Source organism: Saccopteryx bilineata, chromosome 5, assembly GCF_036850765.1.
Source record: "Saccopteryx bilineata isolate mSacBil1 chromosome 5, mSacBil1_pri_phased_curated, whole genome shotgun sequence".
NCBI classification, from domain to species: domain Eukaryota; kingdom Metazoa; phylum Chordata; class Mammalia; order Chiroptera; family Emballonuridae; genus Saccopteryx; species Saccopteryx bilineata.
In genome coordinates this window covers 194,675,371-194,696,926 of record NC_089494.1, presented here as the reverse complement: position 1 = coordinate 194,696,926, position 21,556 = coordinate 194,675,371, and the positions used below count along the sequence as shown (strand labels likewise).

Here is a 21,556-nt window from a genome sequence, read left to right as displayed (position 1 = left end):
GGCTGTTACTCAGTGGTGGGATTCAAATAATTTTAACAACCAGTTCTTTGCCCTAATGACAGTTTTAACTATAAAAAACAGTATACCAAAAGGTATTTTATTATTTTATGCATTTAATATTTAAATAAGAACAATAAAAGAGGTACACAAACTAGATTATAAGAGTTTTAAGATATTAATGAGAAAAATTAAATAATACCTGACAAAAAAACAATAAAACTGTTATTTAAGATATTTCCATGTTGCTTCTTAATTGGCGTCCTCACTTGCAGTTTTTTATACCTATGGACGGAATGAACATTACTAAAAACGCTTAGAATAGGCTGTTGCACAGATGAAGGTTAAAAAAGAGTAAGGAATGTAAATTTGTGATTTCCACATTGGGTGGTTGCCCGGAGACTCACTCACCTTAGAGAGAACCCTAATTACAAGTGCCATTTTAACAACCACTTTGTCAAACTCCACAAAAAATTAGGTATTGGTTCTGCTGAACTGGTGCGAACCAGCTGAAGGCGACCACTGCTATTACTGAATAATAACGATAAATTACATAGCACCACACATTAGGCCCTGTTTTTAAGTACTTTACATAGATTATTCTATTCATCCTTACAGCAAATATGTAGGGGAGTTTTTATTATTTCTCCCATCTTATAAATACATTTTTAAATGAAGATTAAAAAATTTAAACAATATAGCTTTGGCAGTGCCAAGACCAAAACCCAAGTTTGCTTGACTCCAAAGTTTCTGTCTTGTCCACTAAGCTTTTCTTGACTATCTTCTTACTATGCTTTCCTATTCCTATTTGCCTAGATCTTTTTAACTCTTCTATGTTCTGTAAATCTCAAAAAATATATAACTATTCGGAATAAGCATAGAATTCCAGCTGTCTGTGTTGACTCTTGAAATCTGAAGAGCTGTTCGGAATAATACACTCCAAAAAACTTATATGAAATGAAAAAAAAAAAGAGAGAACCATAGATAAGAAAAAATAATAAAATAATCCCTTTATTCATAGTTAAATACATTAATATTTTGTTGTATTTCATTCTTGTTTCTCTTTGCAAACTATACCACAATATATTGTTTTGTAAGTAAGAAAACGTGTTACATTTTCCTTTGGCATGACTTCATTAAAAAAGTAATGTTTACAAACAATATTGTAGCAAAACTATTAATTTATGACTTCTTCAGACATCACATTGTTTTTAAAAATGGTGAACAAAAAAAGTCATGTATCAAAGTTTGGATTGATGTTTACAAAATATATTTAGGTTGCTGTTTTAACCTTAACCTTCCTTTGATTTACAAACAGAATATGTTTTTGGCCATCATCAATGATACTTACTCTGAAGTCAAATCTGATTTGGCTCAGCAGAAAGCTGAAATGGAACTCTCAGATCTTATCAGAAAGGTATGACAAACCCTAATCCTCAGAATTGTTCATTTTCTACATAAAATAATCATTGTTTCAGCCAGATTTCCAAATCAACATTAATCAGATGTCATTGTTTAAAATAAAGAGTAGATTGCTATATTAAAGGAATTATTTAAGTGTTCTTAAAGCTAGAGATGATTACACTGCTAGTTTGGATTTAAATTCTGAGACTCCTTTAATGCCCTGGAATTAAATTCTCAATGAATTCTTTTGACTGTTAGAACTGAGCAGCTGGTTTCATACCCTTTGTTGTTGTTTTTTTAATTGATTTAAATTTGTGTTTACATAGATTCAAATGCCCCACTGAATACATCCCCCTCACCCCCGTGTTCCCCTCAACATCCCCCTTCCCCCCCCAACGCCCTTCCCCCTTCCCTCCAGGATTTGCTGTTCTGCTCTCTCTAACGCTGTGTTATGTATATATAATTTCACCAATCTCTTTCCCTTCTCTGATCCCATCCTCTCATCCCCTTTCTCTCTGTCCACTTTCCCTCTGGTCCCTTTGATCTCGCCTCTGCCTCTGTTCCATTCCTCAGTTCACATTGTTCATAGGATTTCTCAAAAAATTAAAAATGGAACTAATTTTTGACCCAGCTGTCCCACTTTTAGGAACATATCCTAAGAACACCAAATCACTGATTCAAAAGAAGAAATGCACCCCCATGTTTATTGCAGCATTGTTTACAATAGCCAAGATCTAGAAACAGCCCAAGTGTCCATCAGTGGACGAGTGGATTAAAAAGCAGTGTACATATACACAATGTAATACTATGGGGCTATGAAAAAGAAGGAAATCTTACCTTTTGCAACAACATGGATGGACCTGGAAACTATTATGTTAAGTGAAATAAGCCAGGCAGAGAAAGAAAATATCATATGACCTCACTAATACCCTTTGTTTTCACATCTCTAGTTGGCTCTCACAGATTCAGAGTTCAGAATAAACTGGAAGATTATAGAGACATTTCTACTTTTTCTATCTTAATTACAGATTTAAAAAGAAAAAAATGTTTCAGAGGAAAATACTTTTTAGTTCACCTTTTTATCCTTGATCTTCCAGGGAAGTGGTAAAATAGTCAAAGGAAAAAGGTCTTAGGAGTAAGGCCTCAGCCTAAAGACATGAGAACTTTCACTTACCTTCGCAAGAAGTGTTTAATTATTAAATAGAAAGGCAGGACAGGAAGGTTGGGCAGCTTTGTTCTTGTCAATATGACTTTTATTTGGTTTAAAGCAACAACAAATAGCTACATCTAAAGTTCACAGCTTGTTACCTAACTTCATTTTGCTAACAGACAGTGGCTCCTTTTCTGTTGGTTAAAACCATTGACTTCTCTGTAAATTATGTTGTACTTTTCCTTCAGATTTTCATAATGAAAATTATCCTGTAATTTGCATGACAGTTGATCATATTTTAGCAAATCTCCAGGGTGTATACAAGCAGTACTCACTTTGCTCTTTGTTTCTGATATACATAGATATCTATTTTTTCAATTAAGCAACACAGTCTCTCAACACAATTCAAATGTCAGTTATCACACTGAATTGGCTAATTGCATAAAGTACAAACTTCGCTTTCAGTTACCTCAGTTACCTTCTCCTTGTTTTGGCTAAGCTTAAGAGTACTATCTATCCTTATCAGTTATCACAGTATGTTAACAGTGAGTAATGGTATAAAGTGCAAACTTTGCTACAAATCATTGCATAAATAACCATTGTGCATATTGGTCAGTGATCAATTTTCAAAGTCTCGGATTGGTCATTGAGGATCAGCTATTCAGGTCACATACAAAACATGCAGTTGTGTTGCTTCCTTATCTCCCAGTGATAAACCACGTGACATTTTATAAAAAGAAAAGAATATTTGGAAGGGCGAATGGACCAGCAAAGATGAGAGTATAGCAGAGAAACAAAGAATGATAACACTGGACATGAAAACCAAAACAAGTGCATTGGATTTATAGAAGAAATAAGTAGCTGGCCAAGGGAACATCACTAATATACCATTTGAGAGATCTAGATGTGCAGTCAGAAGAATTTAGTGAAGGCAAATTTATTAGTGTAATTGAGGAAAGTGATTGTGGCAAAAAGGAGGAAGATATCTCAGAGGAAGTGACACTGGTGAAAAAGACTTCACAATAAAGGAACTCTCGGCAATATTTTGCAATATTAAAAGTGCAAAGGATAGGTCCTGGCTGGTTGGCTCAGCGGTAGAGTATCAGCCGGTGTGTGGAAGTCCCAGGTTTAATACCCAGTCAGGGCACACAGGAGAAGTGGCCATCTGCTGCTCCCCCCCCCCTCTTTCTCCTCCTTCTCTCTCTCTTTCTCTCTTTTCCCTTCCCACAGTCACGGCTTGAATGGTTTCTAGCAAGTTGGCCCCAGGTGCTGAGGATGGCTCCATGGCCTTGCCTTAGGTGCTAAAATAGCAGCCACCCCAGATGGGCAGAACATTGCCTGTTAGTGGGCTTGCCGAGTGAATCCTGGTTGGGGCACATGCAGGAGCATGTCTCTCTGCCTCCATGCCTCTCACTTAATAAAAAATAAATAAAAATTTAAAAAGATAAAAGTGCAAAGGATGAAATGTTGGGAATTGGCCCATATTAAGAAAGGATTATGATAACTCACCAACACATAGAAAAGATGCTCACTTCATATTGTAAGTTATACAAGAAGAAGGCAAGCAGTGTTCAAAATACCTGGATAAATTTCACACCCCTTCCCCCAAGGAAAAAGAGCTGCACTACTTATTCTGCCAAGAAGATAATGGATCCAGTAATTTCTAAGTTTGCCTCAGGAAGGTTTAACTATCCATTAACCACTTTCTTGAGTTCAGAATAGAATATCACACATTTCAGGTTTTATATTAAATTATGGGTTTGGTCCCAGTGCAAACTTAAGCAGCATGTTGGGACCAGTATCATATGGAACGGTTCTAGCCCCAACGCTCACAAATCATTAGACAAACTGGGATCTTTTCACTATTGAAAATCGTGTGCTAATAACAGTGGTAGTAGTAATAATTAATAATTTTGCATCCTTATAATAAATACTGTGGGAGAGAAACAAACTTTCCCCTACCCTCAAAGTTCATCTGGCTTGTCTGATAATCAAATAAACATAGACAGATTAGCAAGAGAAAATAACCAAATTTAATACATACATATGTGTGGGAACCCGATATACATGAGAGAGTCAGAGACCCCACATGCAGGAAAGGTTCAGAGACAGGGAACATGGGTATAGAAGACATCCTGAGCTAGGGCTGAGCTAATGCACCTTGGGGGCTTCAGAGAGTCATTGCAAAATGATAAGAGCAAATGTTTAGAAATTAGAAATTTGAGCTGCCCTATAGATAAGTCAGAAGTGGTATCTCTGATAACTTGCTTGTTATGGGCAAGCCTAATTCAAGTTCTTTTAGGTAGTTAAGGGAAGGGCAGAAGTTTCTCTTGCACCCGTGGCAAAAGTTGCCTTTAGCTCAAAGCAATATGCATACAGAGGCAGACTTAATGGAGGGCGCACCAGGCACACGCACGCCCTGGACCCCGACTTCTGAAGAGCCCCACAAAACTCCAGCTTTACCCTTTTTTTCTAATGACACCAAGTTTGGTTTCATATGTGCAATTTTAACATTAATAGTACATAATTTTTTTATTTATTTAAAAATATGTTTAACATGTATTTTTATTTTCCCTGTCTCTTTTTTTTTCTTTTTTTCTTTTTTGTGACAGAGACAGAGAGAGACAGAAGGACAGATAGGGACAGACAGACAATAAGGGAGAGAGATGAGAAGCTCAGTTCTTCGTTGTGGCACCTTAGCTGTTCATTGATTGCTTTCTCATATGTGCCTTCACCAGGGGGCTAGCAAACTGAGTGACCCTTGCTCAAGCCAATGACCTTGGGCTCAAGCCGGTGAGCTTTGCTCAAACCAGATGAGCCTGCGCTCAAGCCAGTGTCCTCGGGGTTTCAAACCTGGGTTCTCCACGTCCCAGTCCGACACTGTATCCACTGTGTCACTGCCTGGTGAGGCTCTTTCTTTTTTTTAAGGGGCCCAATATTTTCTTATGCACCTGGGGCCTCAGCTGACCTTAATCTGCCTCTGTATGCATAAAACAGAGGCACATCTTGGGGTGACTTGTTTTGAACCTCCATAATACAAGGCTAAAATACTTCCCATATGTATTCTTTCATTTATTTCTGATGACAGTTATGTGAATTGCCTGCTGTTACTATATTCACACTCTAGGGATTATGTAACTGAGGCATGGCAAAGGTAAGCATGGCCAAGGTCACATAGTAGTTGGGTCAAGCCATAGTGCATTCCCTTAACCCAGTGGTTCTCAAAGTGGTTCAAGAAGATTTCCAGGTGCACCCTATGGTATTCCAAAGAAATATGTGCCTGTTGGGGACCAAAAAACCAACAGGGTTTTTGGAGTTTAGATTTTTGGGAGACAGAGGTGTGAGAAATTGACAGTGCCCAACCCCCCACCTCACTTGCCTGATTAGGTTGCAAAAGGCTGTTAAGCTGTGGTGCTGGATTGTTTACACTACCCCCCATGTTCCCGGGAAAGACTGGAGGCAAGTTTTTTCTGTCCTTTGTTTGGTGTAAAGTTACGATGATATGTACGTGGGGTTTTCTGCACTCAACACAAGAGTAAAAAGAGAGGAATTCTTCAATGTATTGATGAGGAAATGAGAGTTTGCCTTTCAAATATGCCTAAACATTGAAGAAATCACTAGGACACATCAGGCTCATGTTTCTCATAAACACAAGAATGAAAAAACAACACATTTGGGCCGGGACCTGCTGAATTTACTAAATCTTACTAAGAATGTATCTATATATATAAAAAGATAACTTTTCGTCTTTTTTTAATTTTTAATCCCTCTTTTTTACAAATTGTAAAAAGCATAACTCAAAAAATTAACATAAATATGTTTTTTAATGTCAGAATAAATTAAATTTTGTTGTATTTATTTTGTTTAACATAAAAGCATGCTTGGACTTTATATATTTTTTCTTTAATATTTGACTTAATTATTATAACATATTTCTCAGAAATTTGTATTTAATGTGCCTACAATTATTTGTAGGATTATAAATGCGCCCCAACTTCAAAAAGTTTGAGAACCACTGCCTTAACCCATTCAAAAGACTTTACATATGGCAAAAGGATCTTATTTTATTTAGATACAAAAAGACAATTCTAGTGCATTCTCCTTTCAGTAACTTAATGTGAACTGTTCAAAGTGAACCAATTGAGATACTTCCTAAGTATCTGTGACTTTATTCTTTTGGGTCCCACAGTGCTGTTAAGGAAATAAGTTGCAGTGTAAAACATACTTTTCTTCTGACATACGCAATGCAAGATATTCGGTTCTGAGATGTTCAGGGTGGTTGGCTCCTTCCTTTGCCCTTTAGGAAGAGTAAAATTTTAGTTTGTTTTATTTAGAACATCTCTGACTTTGAAGTGATCAATCTTTATCTTGGTCCCCATTGGCCTGGCTGCCCAAATATTTAGTAAAAGCAGTTATGAGGAGTACCCACTCATAATTTTTGATTTTGGGGAATATTCACTTATTCACTGTCATAGTTTATAGAGCTTCTCTCCCTCAAAGTTTCATAGTAATTGAACCATATTATCTCTAAGAAGAATCTTGCAGTCAGAAAGGTGGCCTCTTTGGGCGGGGTCATTGAATCCCAACATTTAGGTCCACTGGGTAGAGGGGGGTTTGCAAAATGATGTAATTTAGAAGGTCTTAGGATAAGTTTTTTACAAATAAATAAAATATTTTAAATTTAAATGTAATAAACATTCATCTTTTTTTTTTATTTCCCTATGACTTTATAACCAATACTAAAGGAGCTTTTAATGTTTGACAAAGTTTTAAAGGTCATGGAACAATCATAATTTTTCCTGTTGATTATTAACATCATTTTGTACAGTTTGAGCTTACATGGTCATTTTTACAGTCCTGTACTACATTGTAAAGCAAGGTCTGCCTGTAGTTTATTAATAAAAAATCCATGTCCACATTGTACTGAAATACATATTAACATGTAAGGAAATTGTTGTGAGAGATAATATAGAAAATAAATAATTTATGGCTGAGGTTTCTCAGTATTCTTATGTATGTTCTTACATATTATGAGGTAGACAGCTATGAAACGTGATTTTCGTTTCTCCCATTCAAGTACTAACCAGGCCCAATTCTGCTTAGCTTCTGAGACAGATGAGATCAGGCGCGTTTAGGATGTTAGGGCCGTAGGCGATTTTTGTTTCTGTAACCTAAACTTGCAGTCACATATGAGCAAAACGCTCTATGTTCTTCTTTCTTTAAGCATTTTTTAGTTTTCAATTACAGTTGACATACATTATTATATTAATTTCACATGTAAGCCCCAGTTATTATACATTGCATAACTTACTAAGTGATCATCCCGATAAATCTCACAATAATTTGACTCTATTCTCTTTGCTGTACTTTACATTCCCATGACTGTTCTGTGACAACCTTTGTGCTTCTTACTCTCTTCACCTTTTTCACTCATCCTCCCAACGCCCCCCCTGAATCTAGCAACTGTCTAAATGTTCCATGTACCTAGGAGTCTGTTTCTGTTCTGCTTTATTTTATTTTTAGTTTCAATTGTTGATAAATATGTATTTATTGCTATATTGTTGTTCTTATTTTGAACTTTTATTCTTTTTCTTAAAGAAACGTTTCTTACAATACTAGTTTGGTGATAATGAACTCCTTTAGCTTTTTCTTGTCTAGGAAGCTCTTTATCTGTCCTTCAGTTCTAAATGATAGTTTTGCTGGCTAGAGTAATCTTAATTGTAGGTCCTTGATTTTCATCACTTTGAATATTTCTTGCCAATCCCTTCTGGCCTGCAAAGTTTCTGTTGAGAAATCAACTGACTGTCTTATGGGAGCCTCCTCGTGGGTAACAAACTACTTTTCTCCTGCTGCTTTTACAATTCTCCCTTTGTCTCTGACTTTTTGCATTTTAATGATGTGTCTTGGTGTGGGCCTCTTTGAGTTCATCTTAGTTGGGACTTTTGATGCTTCTGGGAATTGTATGTCTATTTCCTTCAACAGATTGGGGAAGTTCTCTGTCATTTTTTCAAATAGGTTTTCAATTTCTTGTTCTCTCTCTACTCCTTCTGGCACCCCCATTATGCGAATGTTGGAAAACTTGAAGTTGTCTCAGAGGTTCCTTACACTATCCACATTTCTTTGGGTTTGTTTTTCTTTTTGCTGGTTTTTTTTTTTTTTTGCTTCCTTATCTTCCAAATCACTGATTTGATTCTTGGCTTCATCTACTCTACTGTTGATTCCCTTTAAATTATTCTTCATTTTGGTTAGTGTATCCTTCATTTCTGACTGGTTCCTTTTTATGCTGTTGAGGGTCTCATTAAGTTCACTGAACATTCTTATAACCAGCATTTTGAACTCTGCATCTCTAGTAGATTGCTTTTCTCCATTATTTTTCTAGCTCTTTTTTTTGGTATTTTGTTCTGTTCTTTCCTTTGGGACATGCTTCTTTGTCTCCTAATTTTGGCAGCCTCCCTCTGTTTGTTTCTGTGTATTAGGTAGAGCTGCTGTGTTTCCCAGGCTTGGTAGACTGGCCTAATGTAGTAGGTGTTCTGTAGGGTCCAGTGGCACGGCCTTCCCAGTCACCCAAGTGGGGCACTTGAGGTGTGCCCTCTCTGTGGGCTATGTGCACCTTCCTCTGTGGTTGAGCCTTGATTGCTGTTGGCACATCAATGCAAGGGATTTACCCCCATGCTGATTATCTGCAAGGACTGGTTGTGACCACTGACCTCTAACCATCATGGAAGATCAGATGTTCTGGGATTTATCTCATAGAGCAGGACTTAATTCAGCAGGGCTTTGGTGCCTGCCCAGTCTGCCCCTTGAGTGTGTGGCTTGTGGAGGTGTTTGGGTGGTGACACATTGACATGGTCTGAAGCTGTTCACTGGATGTGCTGGCTCTGGGGCCTCCCAGGATGTACAGGCCAAGGTCAGCCACAGCCTGTGTTCTGTCTGGGGCCACCTGGCATGAGCTACAGATGGCTGCTACTTGTGCTGGGCTTGGAGATGCCCAGAAGAGGCCAAGCTGAGAACCAAGGACAGCTACTACTAGTGTTGGGCCTGGGCCACTTATCAAGAGGTACAGTACAAGCTGAGGCCAGATTCTGCTTGAGAGATTTTAGAAAAACCTTAAGCATAAGCCAAGACAGGCCACATGTATGGAAAAGCCACTGGAAACAGCTTGGGTGGATCCAAAAGTTGGATTGAGGTAGGGTCTCAGGGAATCACCAGAGTGTGGCAAACAGTGTGAGCAAATTGATGGAGTCTCAGATATGGCACCCACCTGCCAGCTCTGTGGGGGAGGGCTCATTAAGGATCTATGGCCTCTACCGGTACTGAGAGAAAGCTGCCCCCTGCCCCAACTCTTACCTTGATACTGGATAATTCAGTTCCTTCTCCTCTCTGGTGCCTTTCAAGCTGCTGTCCCACTGCTGGAGCTCAGAGGTAGTGAGTCTGAGTAAATACGTGTGTGGGCCCTTTAAGAGGAACTGCCTGGGACTCCAGCAAGCCACAGTCTCCCTCAGCCTCACTCCCTGCTGGATTATACAGACAGAAGTTATGGGGACTTCTCTTTCAGGCATTGGAATCCTGGACTGGTTCCAGGAGGCCTGGTTTAGGGTTAGGACCCCTCGCTCTTCAGGGGGACCTCTGCAGCCAAGATAGCCCCCCGCCCCCAATTTTTATCTACTACACATGGATGTGGGACAAGCCCTTCCCTTGTGTCTTGGCCCCTCCTACCAGTCTTGAAGTGGCTTCTTTTTTAATTCCCTAGTTGTAGGACTTCCATTCAGCCCAATTTCAGGCAGTTCTGAATGATGGTTGTTCTATAGTTTAGTTGTAATTTTGTTGTGGTTGTGGGAGGCACTTTTTCCTATGCCGCCTTCTTCACTGTAAGTCGTCTTCAGTCTTCTATGGAAAGAGGAAAGTGTGTTCTCTGATATTCTTTTTTTCTTCTTCTTTTCTAAGTGAGAGGAGGGGAGATAGAGAGACAGACTCCTGCATGCGTCCTGACCAGGATCTAGCCAGCAATCCCTGTCTAGGGCTGATGCTCTGCCCATCTAGGGTCATACACACAATGAAGCTATTTTTAGTTCCTGAGGCAAAGGCTCCTCAGAGCCATCCTCAGCAGCCAGGGCTGATGCACTCGAACTAATTGATCCATGGCTGGGGGAGTAAAAGAGAGAGAGAGGGAGAGATATGGGGGAAGAACAGGGGTGGAGAAGCAGATGGTTGCTTCTCCTGTGTGCCCTGACCGGGAATACAGTACTTGAACCCAGGACACCCACATGCCAGGCCGACACTCTACCACTGAGCCAACTGGCCATGGCTTTTCGTTTTAGGTGAGTGGAAGGGAGATAGTGAGGCAGACTCCCACATGTATCCCAACCAGGATCCACCTGGCAACCCCATCTTGGGCTGATGCTGGATTACTGAGCTATTTTTAGCACCTGAGGCTGGTGCAATCCAACAGAGCTATCCTCAGCGCCCAGGGCCACACTTGAACAATTGAGTCACTGGCTGTGGGAGGGCAAGAGGGAAAGAAGGGGGAGAAGGAGGAAGGGAGAAGCAAATGGTCACTTCTGATGTGTGCCCTGACCAGGAATCGAACCCAGGATGTCCCTATATTGAGCTGATGCTCTATCCTCTGAGCCACTGGCCAGGGCTGCTTTTTTTTTTTTTACACACGAGAGAGATGACAGGGACAGAGAGATAGGAAGCGAGAGATGAAAAGCATTAGCTCATAGTTGTGGCATCTTAGTTGTTCATTGATTGCTTTCTCATATGTGCCTTGACCAGGATTGGGGGGGGGGGGTTCCAGCCGAGCCAATGACTCCCTGCTAAAGCCAGCGACCTTGGGCTTCAAGCCAACGACCTTTGGGCTCAAGCCAGTGACCATGGAGTCATGTCTATGATCCTATGCTCAAGCTGGAAACCCTGTGCTCAAGCCAACAACCTTGGGGTTTCAAATCTGGGTCCTCAGTGCCCCAAGCCAGTGCTCTCTCCTCTGCACCACCTCCTTCCTGGTCAGGCATGTCATTCTTGATTTACTGAAAGACCCTCACTTTTTCCATATACCTCTGGTGGAAGAGTTATGTGGAAAACTCAAGATATATTTGTTATTCATTTATTCAACACATACTTGTTGAGTGGCCAGCTTCAGACGCTATTCTGGGTTTGCAGTAATTACTAGTGGAAATTGAAGGTATAGCAAATGCAGAAGGAGAATACACTAAACCAAGTCTTTTTTTTTCAACAGGGCTACCATAAAGCCTTGGTCAAACTAAAACTAAAAAAAAATACCGTGGATGACATTTCAGAGTGTCTACGTCAAGGGGGAGGCAAGTTAAACTTTGATGAACTTCGACAAGATCTCAAAGGGTGAGAACCACACTTTCTGAGGCCATGGAAAATTCCATATGCAAAGATAAATTTTTGATGATAAGGGTCTTTCTGGCCCAAGAGACCCCTATTTTTCAGAGATGGGTGTCTTCTGGAGCTTACTGTAAGAGGAGGACTGTCCCTGATACAGCAATTTCTCCTTTCCTCCTGCATTTTGATGCTTCTGTGTTTGGGTTGGACCATGTATATGAATGAGTTCATCTCTAACCTCAATAATTTCAGGAAGGGCCATACTGATGCAGAGATCGAGGCAATATTCACCAAGTACGACCAAGATGGAGACCAAGAACTGACTGAACATGAACATCAGCAGATGAGAGACGACTTGGAAAAAGAGAGGGTGAGTTAGTTTAGGAGAACATGATTGGATTGAGCGCCCGCAATGTTTCAGGCGCCATACTAAGTAGTGAGTATTAAGAGTCATTCTCTGTCTCTCTCTCTCTCTTACCAATTTATGTATTAGTACCCTGCTTATCCCAACAAGGATATAGAGCACGATAATATATAAAAATGCAATAAGTTAGCATCAATGTAAAAAAATCTAAATAAAGAATGAAACAAAATAAAACAAAAGTGAAATATAAAAGTAGACTATGAATGAAGCTAAAAATGCATTTCATAAAAACATATGTTTATTAAGGTTGGGCGACAAATTTGGTTCTAAGCTTTATAGTAATGAACTTGAAAATAAAAACCTGAGTAATTACATATTTCACAGTGTCCATAAGAGTGGGGTAAGAAAGATTTCTAGGAGATATAAAATTAGTTATTCTTGCCGGACCTGTGGTGGCACAGTGGATAAAGCATCAACCTAGATAGAACACTGAGGTCGCAGGTTCAAAACCCTGCACTTGTCTGGTCAAGGCACATATAGGAGTTGATGCTTCCTGCTCCTCCCCCCTTTCACTCTCTCTCTGCCTCTCCTCTCTAAAATGAATTAAAAAAATAAACACAATAAAATTAGTTATTCTTGAAATTAACATTTAAAATAAAACAGCTGCTGCCCTGGCTGGATAGCTAGATTGGAGAGTGTTGTCCTGAAGCACAGAGCTTGCTGGTTCGATCTCCTGTCAGGGCACATAGAGGAACAGATGTATGTTCTTTTGTCTCTTCCTTCCTCTCCCTCTCCCAAAATCAATCAATCAGTCAATCAATCAATCAGTATAAAATAAAACAGCTGCCTTCCAGTTGAATATTTATTAAGCAGTTAAAAGTGAATGCCCGGAAATGCTGAGGTCGCTGGTTCGAAACCCTGGGCTTGCCTGGTCAAGGCACATATGGGAGTTGATGCTTCCAGCTCCTCCCCCCCTCCTCTCTCTGTCTCTCTCTCTCCTCTCTCTCTCCCTCTCTGTCTTTCTCTCTCCCTTTCTCTCTCCTTTCTAAAATGAATAAATAAAATTAAAAAAAAAAGTGAATGTGCATGGCCTATATAATCAGGAAAAATAAATAAAATGTTGAATATTAACTTTAAAAATAAATGGTTGAGCCCTGGCCAGTTGGCTCAGTGGTAGAGCGTCGGCCTAGCATGCAAGGGGTCCCGGGTTCAATTCCCGGCCAGGGCACACAGGAGAAGCGCCCATCTGCTTCTCCACCCCTCCCCCTCTCCTTCCTCTCTGTCTCTCTCTTCCCCTCCCGCAGCGAGGCTCCATTGGAGCAAAGATGGCCCGGGCGCTGGGGATGGCTCCTTGGCCTCTGCCCCAGGTGCTAGAGTGGCTCTGGTCGCAACAGAGCGACACCCCGGAGGGGCAGAGCATCGCCCCCTGGTGGGCAGAGCGCCCCCCCCCCCCGTGGGCGTGCCGGGTGGATCCCGATTGGGCGCATGCGGGAGTCTGACTGTCTCTCCCCATTTCCAGCTTCAGAAAAATACAAAAAAAAAATAAAAATAAAAAAATAAGTGGTTGAACAAAGAAAATACATGGTGATTGAGGTACGGAGAAAGAATGTTATACATGAAAGTCATTTTCCTATGAGAAGATAATGTAGAACAGTGGTTTTTCAGTGCTACTCCACGGAACAGTACCATTGAGAAACTTCATCAGTCATAGTGAAATGTGAATAGGAAGACAATGAGTAGAATTTTCACAGGGTTGTATTTAGTCAACATTTATTCTTAGATTATAGCCTTCTACTTTGTAGATATTAAATGTGTTATCTTTTATTTCTTCACTTAACTTTTTCTTTGCCTTTGTTTTTCTGTTTGTTTATTTGTTTTTTTACAGAGAGAGAGAGGGATAGACAGGGATAGACAGACAGGAATGGAGAGATGAGAAGCATTAATCATCAGTTTTTCATGGCGACACCTTAGTTGTTCATTGATTGCTTTCTCATATGTGCCTTGACCGTGGGCCTTCAGCAGGCTGAGTAACTCCTTGCTTGAGCCAGCAACCTTGGGTCCAAGCTGGTGAGCTTTTTGCTCAAACCAGATGAGCCTACGCTCAAGCTGGCGACCTCAGGGTCTCGAACCTGGGTCCTCGGCATCCCAGACAGATGCTTATCCACTGCATCACCTCCTGGTCAGGCTTGCCTTGTGTTTTTAATGTCCTTTCTTGTCCAAACAATAAATTAATAACTCCTTACTGATAATTAATGTCTGTTTTGAAAATTTGCCAATCCTTAAAATTAAAAAGTGTGGGAATCACAGTCCGGTGTTAACCACAAAGAAATCCGAGGTAAATGGTACATCACCATTTCTCATTGGCCCATATCCTCAGTGAAGCTTCTGTGAGGTGTAGGCATCTCTGCTCAACACCCTGTTTTCTTCAGGAGGACCTGGACTTGGATCAGAGCTCTTTACCACGTCCCATGAGCAGCCGAAGTTTCCCACGAAGCCTGGATGACTCGGAAGAGGATGACGACGAAGACAGTGGGCACAGCTCCCGGAGGAGGGGCAGCATCTCCAGTGGGGTTTCTTATGAAGAGTTTCAAGTGTGAGTATAAGGGAATTGCAGCACACCGTTGCTCTTGCTCGCCTGCTTTTCCTGCTATTATCAAATGCATTATGACATTTTTATACGTTATAGGCCAAAATTATGTACATATTGCCTTGCACTATTGCTTTTTAAATCAGGTAAGGAAAAAAAGCAGGAGAAATATGTGTTAATACTGTCTTTTATAGTTAACTACCTTTACCGGTCCTCTGTTTTTTCATGTAAATTCTAATCAGAGTACTCTGTGGGATTTACTTGCTTTTAGTTTACAGAACTTCCTTCAGTATCTCTTCTAAAGCAGCCTGCTACTTGGATTCTCTCAGTTTTCATTGATCTAGAAATATTTTTATTTCTCCTCTATTTCTTTCTGGCCTCTATTGTTTCAGGTGTGGAGACTGCTGTTAATCTTACTGAGAGTCCCTTGTATGAACAAGTTATTTTTCTCTTGCTGCTTTCATGATTTTTTCTTTGTCTTTATCTTTCAGTATTTTTCTATGATATATCTGAGTATGGAACCCTTTGCAACTGTCTTACCTGATGTTTATTAAACTTCTTGGATGTGTAATATTTTCATCAAATTTAGTAAGTTTTCAACCTTTACATCTTCATGTATCTTTCTGCTCCTTTCCTTCTGGGACTCTAGTATGTGTATGTCCATGTGCTTAATGGTATCCCACATTTCTCGTAGGTCCTGTTTATTTTTCTCTCTATTCTTCAGATTGCATAGTTTCTGTCACTCTGTCTTCAAGTTCACTGATTCTTTTGCTGACTCAAATCTACTATTGAGACCTTCTAGTGAATTTTTCATTTTATGGGTTGTACTTTTCAATTCCAAAAATTTCTATTTGGTTCTTTTTAATAATCTCTATCTCTTTATTGATATTCTCTATTTGATGAGACAATGATATCATACTGTCCTTTATTTCTTTAACTATGATTTTTTTTTTTTTAGTTTTTAAAATATATTTATAATAGCTACTTTGAACTCTTTGTCCATGGAGTCTGCCTGGGCCCTCACAAAGGAAGTTTCTGTTGCCTGCTCTTTTCCCCTATGTATATGGTCACATTTTCCTGTTTCTTTCTGTTTCTCCTAATTTTTTTAATAAAAACTGAAGGTATTAAATACCATTATAGCAATTCCGGATACCAATTTCCCTTCCTCCAGAACATGTTTGCTTTGTAGTGAAGTCTGTCCTGTCTTCTCTACATTGTGAAGCCCCTGGTGCTGCTTCTCAGAGGCTTGTCATGACCACACGCACTGGCACCGGGAGGCAGTGGTTTTAGCAGGGCTCTCGTCTTTCCCTGATCTCGCTGTAAGGCTTCTGCCTCTGTTGATCTCATTCAGTTCAATTCAGGCCCCTTTGAAGGGTGATTTTTGAGTCCAGTCTTAGCTGTATTCTCAGCTTCTCTTTCCCTGGTTCTCTGTGAGTATCTCTGTGGTCAGTAGTTTTAACTTGTTGATCTCATAAAGCACCAGCCTCCTCTTAATTGCTAGACACCGCCATCTCCGTTGTTTTCAAGAGCACTCTTAGGCTTGAATTTCCCTATGCTTTGTTTCAAGTAAACCCAATTCACTTGGGGGAAGCTTTGTAGCTCTCTCCTTTATGGCCAGACCGTGGGTAAAACCTCTGTGCCAATCCTCCAGGCAATGAACAGGACAGTGGTCATCTCTTTCATAGTGGCACCCTGCTTCCTGAATAAGGCATTGGGCTGTATGGCAGCCTTGTGTCTTCTCAGATTCTCTCTTCTGGTGTGGAAATTCCATCCTACAAGTGGAAGTTGAATGTGAGAAGAGAGCCTCATACTGAGCCACTCGTGCCTGGATTAGAGCCTCTGAAACATGGGTTTGAGATGAAGGCACAGGGATGAGAAACGCGGGCAGCCTGCCCCTCCCTGGGAGACACTGTAGCCCTCCACTGGGATCTCAGGGGAGAGAGACCCACCCACCCAGAGTCATGCTTCTGTCACACCCAGCTGGGGGCCGGGGGATGGCCCACAGCGTGCTTCAAATATCACAGACTCTGCTTACTGAAATGCAGTGGATTGTCTTAAATGCTTCTTTATTTGCTCTATGCCCTTAAGAAAATTTTCAGAAATTAAAAAATATTTTTAAATAATACCAAGTTACGGTTGTTTTACCAGGGAGAGTGACTACAGAGCCCTCATGCAACTTTTCCAGAAGTTGTCTCATATTTATTTTAAAGGATTTATATAACATGTTATTTATGCAAAATAAATGAGATCATAAGTAAATATACTATTTTCTAACTTTTATTTTTTTAATATATTGTGAGCATCACTTTTTATTAAATATTCATTCACAATATAATTTCTGATGTCTCCTTAGATTCCATTGTATAGATGAACAACAACCTATTTAAATAATTTTCTATTCATTATTTAATGTAATCATTTGGATAAGCACTATTAATAAGAACTCTAGTGAATATGTTGGTAGCCAAAAATCACATATAGGCTAAATTATTTTCTTTAGAAATTTTTCAAAACAAGAGTATCTGAATAAAAGGTAGGTGTATGTCTTTTTTTTTTTTTTTTTTTTGAGAGAGAGGGATAGAGAGAGAAGCAGGGAAAAAAGACAGGAACATAGATCTGCTCCTGTATGTGCCCTGACTGGGGAATCGAACCGACAACCTCTGTGCTCCAGGACGATGCTCTAACCAACCAAGCCATAAGGCATACATTTTTAAGGCTTATATATACAATGTTGACTTGTAGAAGATTTGTGCCAGTTAGCACTCCCTCTAGCAATGTATGAGAGCTTATCTATACAGTTTGAGACTACTTGGAAAAACTTTCAGATTATATTGTTTAAGAAAAAACCTTAGCACTTCCATTTGAGATGCCAACTGGGCTGAAAAGGCAACACAAGATGACTTTGTTCCTCCGAACTGTGGCCTCCTGCAGCCTAGTGAGACGAGTGGACCGAATGGAGCACTCCATTGGCAGCATTGTGTCCAAGATTGACGCTGTGATCGTGAAGCTGGAGATCATGGAGCGGGCCAAACTGAAGAGAAGGGAGGTGCTGGGAAGACTGTTGGACGGCGTGGCCGAGGTGAGCGGTTGTCTGAAATGGAAACAGTATTGTGTAAAACATTAGGGTAGTCGTAATATGTGACCCTTTTAATTGGAAAGGTTTTTCTGTCTCCATAACTGCAGATCGATGCATAGCAATTGATAATCTAGAGGAGTTACTTTCTGAATACTCCACACAAGGAAGGTCCTGCCATCACAGGATGGTAAAATTAAGCAAAGAAGTTCCTGTCATAATTCCAAATTGTTATCTTATGTTTTAAATCTCCAGACTTCATACTTATAAACAGATTGACTGCCAGACTTCCAAAGGTAAATTCTAAGTACAAGAATATACATCAGTCTATCCCTAACATCCTGGTTTCTTTTTTCTTCATTAGGATGAAAGACTGGGTCGTGACAGTGAAATCCACAGGGAACAGATGGAACGGCTAGTGCGTGAAGAGCTGGAACGGTGGGAGTCCGATGATGCAGCTTCCCAAATAAGTCACGGTTTAGGCACCCCCGTGGGACTAAATGGCCAGCCTCGCCCCAGAAGCTCCCGCCCTTCTTCCTCTCAGTCTACGGAAGGAGTGGAAGGCACAGGTGGAAATGGGAGTTCCAATCTACATGTGTAGGACATGTGTTAGTAAATGTGTTCCTAACAGGTGAGAAGACAAATGTCCTGAATTTTCACTGCAAGGACACTACAGTAAGCCTTCACTTAACATCTCCGATAGGTTCTTGGAAATCTGGTGAAAAAAAGTATAATGAAATCAATTTTACCATAGGCTAATTGACATAAAACAAGAGTAATGTTCCTACAGCATTAACAATAATAAAATGACGTTATTCCAGGACCTGCTGTATTTATATGTCCTGACTACCATATAATGTTGGTCTTTGTAACCAATTGCTAATTCTTCTGCACTTTAATTTATTTTAGATCAATTTTGCCCATGGATCAAAGGTATTTTTTTTTTACTCATATAAGTAATTAGGTGTAAATATTGAGTACATTTAAAAAAATCTCTGTAAACTATAAGAAGTGGTGGATACTCAGTTGGTACTGTGACTAAGACTTCCTCTTAATTGACAATGAAGTCGCCTTCTAAGCTAGAAGAGAACTGTTTAAAGGCTTCTGAGTTTTCTTTTCAATCACAGAAATCAGTATTGTCATTTTAGCCTAGCGTGGGAAGGGAAAGTAGGGACATTCCTCCCCACTCAGGCTTGGCTCATGGGCTTAATACATAGATTTTCTTTCTTTTTTATTTTTTTAAAGAAAGGAGCCTTCTATTTTAACTACCTTCCTAGGGTAACCTTTTCTAAAAGACAAGCTAGAAAAGAACTCCAAACCATAGAATGGGTATGTAGTCATTATGCTAGAATTTGTATGAATGGTTAAGATGAATGTTGAATTCTGAGCTTGTTATATTTTATATCTTATGTCTGTGGGAATAATTGTTTCACTTAATTTTTACACTATTTTTGCTCTCATTTGAAATGAGATGCATGAAAGTGCCAAAGATGATTTTATGGGTTAAAATGTCATCTCTGACTTGAACACAGGAGAATTGGAAGAAGCCTTATCACTAAGTTCAACTGTTTCTAATAATTAGTTTAGTATAAAGATTTACTATATATTCTCCTTCCTTTGTGGCTAAATATATTTGCAACTGACTATAATGTTGTAAATTATCTAGGAAGAGCCACTTACTAAATTTTTTGGTATGTACTGAAAATTTTTTTTTTTTTTCGTTTTTTTCTGAAGCTGGAAACGAGGAGAGACAGTCAGACAGACTCCCGTATGCGCCCGACCGGGATCCACCCGGCACGCCCACCAGGGGGCGACGCTCTGCCCCTCCGGGGCGTCGCTCTGTTGCGACCAGAGCCACTCCAGAGCCTGGGGCAGAGGCCAAGGAGCCATCCCCAGCGCCCGGCCATCTTTGCTCCAATGGAGCCTTGGCTGCGGGAGGGGAAGAGAGAGACAGAGAGGAAGGAGAGGGGGAGGGGTGGAGAAGCAGATGGGCGCCTCTCCTGTGTACCCTGGCCGGAATCGAACCCGGGACTTCTGCACGCCAGGCTGACGCTCTACTACTGAGCCAACCGGCCAGGGCCCTGAAAATTTTTTAAGCCAGCAAGTTTGTTCATTTTAAACAAAATTTTAAGGGGATTTAAAATTTATATAAAAATATTATAAAACTGAAGTTTGTGTTTTATACTGTTTTAAGAATATAGAACTCAAATACTCTGGATCCTGCATTTCAAACCTAGGAATTATACTCTAAATGGAGCTCAATTTTATGAAAAGCAGTTTTGGGTACTGAAAGTTCATTATCAGAAGGTATCAGCCAAAGTTTGATTTTGCAGTAGTGGTTTATTTTTCACTAGGCAAGGGTCCTACCAAATTTATGAGGAAGAAATCTATTTCTCAATAAAAGATAAAAATCGTATTTTTTAAAAGTGTTGAGTAAGGTAAGCTAATAGAACAAGCAGGAGAAAACGCAGTGCTGCTGAGTAACTCATTTGGAGAATAGCAGAGAGGCCTGGTTTTTAATTTTGTATTTTAATTCCCATGTGTTCATTTAATTAGGATAGTATGTCAATCAAATCTTCAATGAAAACCTGAGCAAACCAACCCTTCTGAGAAGTGATACACATTGGATTTCCTTAGCAGTTACTCTCCATGGCTTCATCTCCGTCTTTCTTTCAGTATGCCACACAAAGTCCTTACTTACTAGGTACTAAAGTTTGCATTTCGGGAATAGTGAGTGTATGTATTTATGTGTGTGTACCATGTTGTTACATGTAAACAAACTTCAATTTGAAGTGCAGCCATTATGTGATATTCATATGTATTGACCACGTGCCATATATCAATTATGGTCACTAGAAAGTCTTTTATGATACTTATTGTTATACTGTTTTTCATTTTACCTGTTAAGATTTTGCAAAATTCTTTTTACTCATAAGTTACATATTCTTTTCTTTTTTAGTCATGAAAATCCCTCCTCCTTCCTCCCCTATTACCTTCTCCTTCATATTATTTTTAAGAAGATGTTACATAAGCAGGTCTCTATTAACAATCAAGAATTTCATTAATATGTAATACTGAGTGTTTTACTTCCTAATAAAGACGATGTAAAAACAGATGTAAGAGTTGTCTGTTTCCTAAGTAGAAGCAGTTGAGTAATTTGCTTTGTATGATGAGGCTAATAGTAAAGACTTAGACTTTGAAAAGGTGTTTTTTTTGCTCGATTCCTGAGATTAGTATTAGAGGAGAGAGCAGAGAGGAGAGCAGAGAAAGGCCACGTAGAGGAGGCCAGAAGAAGCAGCCAAGATGGTGGAGTGCTGAAAGAGAAGCCAGTTTGTGCAGAGTTTGTGCAGAGAGAAGGAGATGGGGAATGGAGGTGAATAAGGCTGGTGAGCTAGAAACCTTTGATTCTAGGAAAACTTGGATAAGTCAGTAGCTTTGCGAGCACTGAATGAGTGGGTTTGGGAGCCCAGTGTGTGTTTTTACTTGCCCGCTGGGTGCAAGCTAGGATTAAAGCTAATGGACCACCAAAAAAAGAAAAAAAGCGTTTTTTTATGTCCAACAACATGACTGACACATTACTTCTTCTGCAGTGTGTCCCTCTAGTAGGCTATTTTGATTGTTTGTAGTATTTCC

At 39.8% G+C, this 21,556-nt stretch overlaps 1 protein-coding gene across 1 annotated transcript in view; it reads left to right on the top strand.

The window, feature by feature from the left end:
- Window positions 1-21,036, top strand: part of PKD2 (polycystin 2, transient receptor potential cation channel) — a 65,278-nt gene extending 44,242 nt beyond the window's left edge. Inside the window, exons 10-15 of the mRNA XM_066279257.1 lie at window positions 1,316-1,414; window positions 11,787-11,908; window positions 12,152-12,269; window positions 14,693-14,856; window positions 17,782-17,929; window positions 18,288-21,036. Of these exons, the coding sequence (XP_066135354.1) occupies window positions 1,316-1,414; window positions 11,787-11,908; window positions 12,152-12,269; window positions 14,693-14,856; window positions 17,782-17,929; window positions 18,288-18,524 (888 nt within the window). The 3' untranslated portion in view covers window positions 18,525-21,036. The remainder of the gene's footprint in view (window positions 1-1,315; window positions 1,415-11,786; window positions 11,909-12,151; window positions 12,270-14,692; window positions 14,857-17,781; window positions 17,930-18,287) is intronic.
- The last annotated feature ends 520 nt before the right edge of the window (window positions 21,037-21,556 follow it).